At 37.2% G+C, this 8,538-nt stretch overlaps 1 protein-coding gene across 2 annotated transcripts; it reads left to right on the top strand.

Annotated features, from left to right (window-relative positions):
• The first annotated feature begins 6,591 nt into the window (after positions 1-6,591).
• Positions 6,592-8,538, top strand: LOC108598471 (sarcoplasmic calcium-binding protein, alpha-B and -A chains). 2 transcript variants are annotated; one of them, XM_017985122.2, is made up of 6 exons: positions 6,592-6,696; positions 6,770-6,829; positions 7,368-7,534; positions 7,852-7,932; positions 8,018-8,170; positions 8,226-8,538. In XM_017985122.2, the coding sequence occupies exons 2-6, from the start codon at positions 6,778-6,780 to the stop codon at positions 8,340-8,342; spliced, it is 570 nt and encodes a 189-aa protein (XP_017840611.1). In that variant the 5' UTR covers positions 6,592-6,696; positions 6,770-6,777; the 3' UTR covers positions 8,343-8,538. The 2 variants fall into 2 exon arrangements, with proteins under 2 accessions (XP_017840611.1, XP_017840620.1); XM_017985131.2 differs by lacking the exon at positions 6,592-6,696 and having other exon boundaries at positions 6,755-6,829.

The following is an 8,538-nucleotide window of genomic DNA, read 5'->3' as shown; positions in this document are numbered from 1 at the left end:
TTAACAAGTGATCGAGCTCGTTCGTGTCTTCAGTTACGACTCTCAGAGACGAGTGCATTGAGGCAAACATCGACAAGCCAAAAGCTGGCATCAATGGTCCGAGCGACATTGTCTCACTCTACGAGTGGACTTAGCACAACAGTCTCTTGACTACGCGACATCAACTACAACAACGACCTCACGGTAGTCGCCGCCGCTCAAGCCCTCGTTTAGGCAACTCGCTCCCTATGTGTCATCGACGGCAAGAAAAGCCGCCTATGAATCAACAATCAAAACCAAAAGCAACCAAACAATCATTGGCAACACGCAAGCGATTCCCCGCTGTGCAGACTGGGAATATGGATCGCCTACATTCAATATTTAACGGAAGCTTAAGCCCCCTAATCGCCAGAGCGAAAATGATCCCGCAAGCAATATTGGAAGCAGCTTCAACGGCGAAATAACTAACCCACCAAGTAGATTTTCAAATTCTAGCAGACAAACTTCAGGATGATCTTGCAGCGGAGGGGCGTAAAAGAGCCAAAGCCACCTCCGATATATATACGGGAGAAAAGTTCCAATGCCCTTGTAAGCAAAATTATAGAGCTCATTGGACAAGACAACTTCCACATAATTTGCTTGAGTGGTTGTTAATATTCGATTGAAACAAAAGTTTCCAAACGAATCAGAGAAAGCTTTAGAATATTAATCCAAGCATCTAAGCGGACACTCAAATGAATTTTACACGTATTCAATTAAAAGCATGTAAGGGCTTAAAGTGAGTCTTAAAGGGATGAATGATGTTAACACCTGCAGAAAACCTCAGGCTCTAACATGATAAAGGCTTTTACGCCAAAACAGTTCAACATCTTAAGACAAGGATAAAAGCCAACGCTTTCAAGGTTGAGCTGGAGCCAGACAACACAATACTCTTAAAAAAACGAAGTGCACACCTAATATGTTACAAATTCAGTTTTCTACTGTCATCGGCAGAATCACTGTAGAAAGAACACATAAACGCCGGCCCTGATTACCAATTGTTGAATTGTCAGATTATATGCCACACACGGTTCATACTGCACCATCCCCCGGTGTGCGTAGTTTGTGGACTTCACGACTCTGCACACTTTGCCTAGCAGCAAGACGACTCTAGTACCAAAGGGTGCAGCAACTGCGGTGGTAATCACACAGCTTAACTACAGAGGTTCTTGCCCAATATATAAGGAGTTAAAAAGTCGAATCCACCATCCTAATCCCCTCGCGCGAGGGCTAACAAGGTTGCAGCGGCTCCCGTCTGCGTCGTAACGATCTACCAACCAGCGATAGAATCTAGGAACTTCGGGAACGGTGGACTCAATCCTTATAACAGTTTAGAGAAACTGTTAGATAATGTTCAGTTATAAGATTTGTATACTTATTTGTTAGTCTCAATTAAAGAGAGGATTTCAATAAAAACAGCAAAGTTTAAATAATAAAAAAAAAAAACTGATCCGTGGCTGTCCAGCTGATTTCGTTACAATATATATCGGAGGTGGCTTTCTTTTAGCGCCTTTGGGCGTCATTTTAGTTTGTTTGTTGTTCGTATAATTGGTTTTGATTGGTATTCTTTTCATCGTTGATTCATATAGGGTTTTTCTTTCTGTCGATGACGCATTGGGAGCGAGTGTTGCTAACGAAGTGCTCGAACGAGCGGCCGATACCGTTGCATTTAATTTTGTAGTTTCTATTGTAGTAGTTAAAGAGACTTTTAGGCTAGTTAATGTAGGTCAGAGTCTGTCCCACGCCATTACATGCTTACTTTATGCTTGTACAATGCTTGCTCAATGCTCTAGGCGCTCTGAGACGGTTGCGCTGGAGAGAAAGAACAATCTAGCTCACTTGTTAAGTGCAAGTGTTCGTTTTTCGGGTTTGGGGTAATTGACCGCTCCAGAAATACTGCATCAGCAGCATTTTTGGTTAGCTCGGTTGGGTGACGCTTCTTGACGCGTAGGAACACCCTACGCTCCTCCTTGCTGATCTCGAATATCATATGCTGGTCTTTGCTCTCTGTCTTAGCGACATGCAGGACTTCTCCATATTAGGAGATTAATTGCCTGCCCCTGACCCTACGCATGAATCTTTCCCATGGGGTTGTCATCCTCGCCACTTCAAGGTGTGGTCATCTTTACACCTCAAGGATCTGAGCAGCCAGCCCCATCAAATGAGCTATGCGGACACTAGAGCGTCCAGGAGGCTCGACCCTCTGGCATTGTTTTGCAGACATCTTACCCTCCGGGTCACTCCGGCCAGCAGTTCATCCACTTTATTTGCATAGCTGCTTGTTAATACTTGCAGCCATAGCTTCTCGGCGAAGTGGCGTCTACTCTCTTCGATCGTTTTTTCAACCCAGGCCAGCTTACTCCTCTCCTCGGGGTGAGGTCGATTCTGTCTTTGACTCAATCTTGGATCTTTAGATCCGGACCTTATATTTGTCTTTGATACACCGTCAGTATCGACGGCAGTGCCAGTGCAGTGGTAACATCCACTGCACCCACTGATATTTAAGCTAACATCCCAGCCCCAAAATGTAGTCCCGAAACTGTTTTAAGTTTTATTACAACATTTGCTATACCATAGTAGACGTATACTCCGCAGCATTACAAAAAATTTAACTTTTTGAACACCTTCATACAAAACTTATTTAGAATATTAAAAAGTGCTATCCAGGACACTACGCTTTTATTTTATTTTTTTTATTTCCTCCCCCCTCCCCCACAAATCGAAAAAAAATATATGAAATAAATCACAAAATTTCCTAATCATGTTTTCGACCGATTGTGAAAATTTCAGAACGATCGGATAAATAACTTAGGAATTATTTACATTTCGATTTTCAATATAGACAATGATCTGCCGACCAAAGGCGCTAAGCCTTATAAGCCTGATAAGCCGTTCATCTTGGCTTCGATGTGCCTACCCCATGTGAGTGTTCTGTCGAGGTGTACTCCAAGATACGTCACTTTGTTTGGTTGCGGGAGTGCGGAATTGTTTAGTATGAGCGGTGGGAATTTTGCCTGTTCAGGGTAAAAGTAATATGCTTGCTTTTTTGTTCGTTTACTTTTATTCGCCAGTCAGAGAGCCATTTCTCCGCTTTTACCTTAAGAAGAGCCAATTGCGCTGATGCATGCATAGGGCACTTCGATCGTCCGCAAAGGTGGATGTTGTTAGTCGTCTACTTGTTGGAATATCTGTTGTGTAAAGGATATATAGAGTTGGTCCAACTGCAGCTCTGATCACATAGTCGTTAGACATAACAGAATTGCATCTCACTGCGAAATTCCCGTCGTATAGATATACTCTTATAATTTGTGTGTATTATTAGGAAGCGTTGCTCTGATCTTATGCTTAGTCCTTCCTAGCCAGACTCTATCTATGATGATTGGTATTACATCTAAAAAATGCATGGTGCCAAATATTCTCGGATTTTTGCGGAATGCGCTTCTATTAGATGTTATGCGATGACCTGCTCGATAGTGCCGTGTTTTTCACGAAACTCAAATTGATGTGATGAATTTATCCGAGTCAGCAAGCATTTTTCAAAGAGTTTTGATAGGCATGACAGGAGGCTTATGGGTCTGAATGACGATGGATTTGTGTGATCTTTGTCTGGATTCGGTATCATTATTATTATTGACTTTTTCCATCTCTCTCCAAGCTTGGTAATGGCATTGAAGAGTTTAAAAAAACTGTACTGCAAAAAACTGTTGCTTGCATTTTTCTTGACTTAGTCAATTTCGTTGCTTGAAAAAAAAGCACACTTGGATTATGTTGGAATCAGCGTCAAGATGTCTGCCCTGTTTGCGTTTAAACCCAAACGTTCAGCGTTATCACGAACAGAACAATGTTGGCATTATCATTATTCGATCTGTTAGGACTGATAACAGCCAAGATAATATAAAAGGAGTTATGGCTACTTAAACACCAATGGGACGAAACAATACTGCAAGTGCTTTGTTAAGCATGGGCATCATTTGCAACATCACTCCCCCTTCTCGAATTAAAACAAATACAATTGCATGGATTTTGTGATGCGTCAATCCGCGCTTATGTTTGCTGAAAATAGCATCGTTATATCTCATCTAATTACGTCAAAATCGAGAGTAGCATCAACAAACAAGCTCTTATGTAGGCGCTACTTTACGTCAAAATTAAGGTGATATAAGTTAACGTATCCGGCCAAGTACACTGCCCGCCTAACTGCAGGGTCAGCGTTCCCACGCTCACCATGCACATGCCGTTGCGCAACTTCTCTGCAGCTGCAACGATATTGCACGCGCAGCCTGATCCGTTGGCCGTGTCAATGATTTGGGGACTGGGGCAAAACATTAATATTAAATATTTTTAGAAATTAGTTGCTTTAATTAAAGCTAAATTAAAAGATTTCTCACTTATAAATAACTAATATAAGTATGCGGCACAGGACACAAGTAGTCCTACATTGCCTTTTTTGGTCATGCAAGTTTAATAAATAAAGCACCTCAGCTGCGAACAGCTGATCTACCTTCTTTGTCCTTGCTTCGCGCTGAAGAGGTTCTCGCGCTCTCTTTCTTACGCATGCCTTCTGCACTGCGCTAATAAGTTCGCTCTCTCTCTCGTTTCTAATCTTTATCACATTGGACATATTAGTTTTACTGCTCTCTCAAGCCGGTTTCAACGTCGCTTAACTTGATCGTTTATAATTTACAAATAATTTATCGTAGTAATTAATCGTTTAACTTGCTAATAACAATGGCCGTGCCTAAAATTATTACATACATTGTTAATTTGTAATTGTTAATTAAATTGTTAATTTAATATCTAACATTATTTATGAACTTAAACTACAAAACATAAATTGCCTGCGTAAACAGCAACATAATAATTATACATATAAATTAAGAATGAGGTCATATTATGCTTTTCAAATAGCATTGGGTCATCTGCCGCAGTTTATATATGTATTTTCAAGAATACGATTTAATCTAATATAACCTATTGGTTCAAATGACTCCCCAGCTCTAGAAACTTCTTCTTATATCGCAGGTGACAATGCTACGACGGAGTTATTTATTACTAACTAAGCTCTAATAACACGAGTACAATTTAAACTCATAGCGGCCAATAAGAATGATTAATTTGCGCTTCTAGCGCTGCTGACTATGTAAAAAAACCTAGTGCTTTGTTTATTATCTTATTTAAGTACAATAACCATTGCCTTATATCACTAAGCATTGCTTAGTGGTTATATATTCAGGCGTTTAATCGCGATCGCAACACAAAGTTCTCAAAAAGTCGTTAACGTAACAGACTACCTTTGTTGAAAATCGTGTTTCGGACATACAGGAAATATACAAGCAACTCTCATTGGAGACACGTTCCAACAAAACAAAATCCTGCGGACTTGGTTAGGTTAGGTTGTGATTTCTGTTTAGTCTGTCGAAATATGGCGGTATGCGGTATGTGGTTGATGGGATGTATAGAGAGGTGGGGTTAGCTGCCTATGTTTGGTCCGGTCCGATCACGTGGTTGCTTCATGTGGGCTGGTGTCCCCTTGGAATCATCCGGTGGAGTCCAGAAACCTTGACAGATTTTCAAAACCTTACCTCTGCAATGTTGCTTAGCCCCTCACCGAAGGCTTCTCCGAGGAATCGGAGTCGCCTTCTGTGAAGTGCCGGGCATTCGCAGAGAAGATGTTGGAGACTTTCTTCTTCTTCGATATTCATGCAGCTGCGACAGAAGTCGTGATATGGACCGCCATACCTTTGTGCCATGTGGCCAATACGGCAATGGCCCCTTAAGACTCCCGTCAGCATCCTAATCCGTCTCTTGCTCGAGTATTCTCTTTGGGTTATATATTGGCCAAAGAGTCTTTGAGATCTCGGAGCCCAGTACTGATGACCATTGTCTCCTTGCCATGCTTCTTTCAGACCTTGTGAGTTCTGAAAGTGCATACTGTATGGGCTTTTTAATGTCTGTCACAGCTGCGCTTGTCGGCAGCGCTGATTCGGACCTAGCACACCTATAATCACAGTTAACTAAAGTTGCTAACTAAAGAACTACGACAGAGTGCTACATATATAATTTCAAATTAACATTAAACTAGATTTCTTTTTAGACGATAAGGTGAAAGATGAAATTTCGGTGGTCTGCAATACAAATGACAAGAATCCAAGAAAACAATTTAAAAAATGTTCTTTACAATAGGTTATGCGATTACTATAAATATATAAGTATATGTATATATTTATACAATAAATATCCAATATATATATACTAACATATATATATAACATTATATTTTATTTTTATATTATATACACATATAAAATATAATATATAGTATATTATATAGTTATATATATGTATAAGTATATATAGAGAAATAAATGCACACGTATGATTATTATACATATATATATATATATGATATATATATAGCTATATGATATATATTATATATATTATAGAATATATATATATTAAGCATAGATATATAATATATATATATATTATATTTGCATTTAAATTTATTTTTAAATATGTGTTTAGATTCACTTATAAATTAAAGCGAATGTTGCAAAGGAAATGTGCTCGTCAATAAAAACTTTAGTTAGTTTGAACTAAGCGAATCTTAAGGTGGTTTAAATATCGCTATCATATATATAGTTTTCTTATAAGATCCGCTAATAAAGGATATAAGTAAATATATTTTATTCCTACTTAGAATCTACTTTCGTTTATTTCATTGTATGAATTATTAAATCGTGTACAGAGTGCATAATGGCTTATTCTTGGGATAATCGAGTTGATTTCGTTGTGCGATATATGTATGGTGAGTTTGTGAAAAAAATTTCAAAATAATATTAACAAAATAATTAAAATATAAAAAAATTTTAACTTATCGTATACAGAAATATGACCATTTGTCTCGAAATCTTTAGATTATTGTACCCGTAATTATCGTGCAATTGTTGTACTATGTACAACTAATTATAGATGCCTTACCAAAAAATAGATATGAGCTAAACACCTAAAAATAGAAATAGGGTTCCGACACCCAGTTGAATCTTAAATTCATAAATACTATAATGTCAAGATAATTCGCATGCAAGAACTAAATTAAAAAATATGGATTTTGCCCCTTAAAAGTTTTGATCTCTTTCCAAGTTCCTAACAAAATGTGATCCAGTGAATCAACCAAAAATTAGGTTATTAACAGTACTAAACAATCTATAAAAATAGCAACTTATACTTTTAATCTTATGATATTAAAGTCAAAATTAATTTTACACAACGTTGGTTCATGATACTGCCATGTATTATTAATTTTATTATGGACACAACAAATGTAAACATTTAATTTTTTTTAGATATCGACAATAACGGATTTTTAGATCAAAATGATTTTCAATGTATGGCAATAAGAGCCTGCGTTGTAGAAGGCAAAGGTGACTGTAGTAGTGGCCGCCTGGATGAATACAAAAAGCTAATGAAAAACTTATGGGATGAAATTTCTGCAATTGCTGATGATGATAAGGTACTCTAATATTATTTTAAAAAGAATCGTTAATTAATTTCACTTTGGTGAAGCTACTAAGCAGAAAACCCTTTTATTCGTGGTGGTATGAAAAGGCTGTAACTGTAACGAATAATTCATCAAAATCCGAAATAAAAAAAGTTAAATTGTCTTTGGAAAGACAAAAAATAACATAAAAATCACTTCCACAATTTCGTACTGACGTAATTCTGTGAATAATTTTCTAAATTCTCAATCGATACTAAAAACTAAAACAAAAACCGAAAAAAAAAATGCGTAACGTGTACCACTGAAAGATTATTATAATTCTATTTAAGGATGGAAAAATTTCAAATCAAGAATTCAAGGATGCTGTAAAAAAGACATGTGTAGGCAAAAAATACGAAGAATTTCCTCAGGTAAATTAAACAAAGTTACATATTGAATAATATTTAGATCGATGTGATTTAAACATTTTTTTGTGTAATTTTTTGTCATTTGCAGGCTATGCGCGCATTCATTGAATCAAACTTTAAGCTCCTCGACATTGATAGTGATGGAATAGTTGGAGTTAAGGAATATCGCTACAATTGCATTACAAGGGTTGCTATTGATGACATTGCACCTATCGACAAGGCTTTTGAAACCTTATTGAATGTAAAAGAAGATCATTATACCAATTTAAAATTAACACTAATACTTTTTTTTTAAGGATGATGACCGAAAGCGAGGTGGACTTTCTCTTGACAGATACAAAGAGCTGTATGGTCAATTTCTGGGCAATACAGCTGATAACCATCCAGCGGTCAACCTATTTGGACCTTTATAACTTGATTTAATAATTGTCTTCGCTGTTGTTCAACTACTATTTTTTTAAGTTTTATATGTAATTACTATGACTATAAATTAACTAGGTATAATGCATTCATATCATTTGTGTAGAATCGTCAGACGAACAGTTCGATAACTTTAAACAATTTACTAATTAGAATAGATATTTGCTCTCAGAAGCTGTTCACAGCAAA

Source organism: Drosophila busckii, unplaced genomic scaffold, assembly GCF_011750605.1.
Source record: "Drosophila busckii strain San Diego stock center, stock number 13000-0081.31 unplaced genomic scaffold, ASM1175060v1 chrUn_01, whole genome shotgun sequence".
NCBI lineage: Eukaryota > Metazoa > Arthropoda > Insecta > Diptera > Drosophilidae > Drosophila > Drosophila busckii.
The sequence above is the reverse complement of the archived record's forward strand: the minus strand, read 5'-3'. Positions and strand labels throughout refer to the sequence as shown.

Coding starts and splice junctions, on each gene's coding strand:
- LOC108598471 (XM_017985122.2), top strand. CDS start 6,778: ATGGCTTATTCTTGGGATAATCGAGTTGATTTCGTTGTGCGATATATG. Junction 6,830..7,367: donor CGTTGTGCGATATATGTATG/GTGAGTTTGTGA, acceptor AATTTTTTTTAG/ATATCGACAATAACGGATTT. Junction 7,933..8,017: donor AATACGAAGAATTTCCTCAG/GTAAATTAAACA, acceptor TGTCATTTGCAG/GCTATGCGCGCATTCATTGA.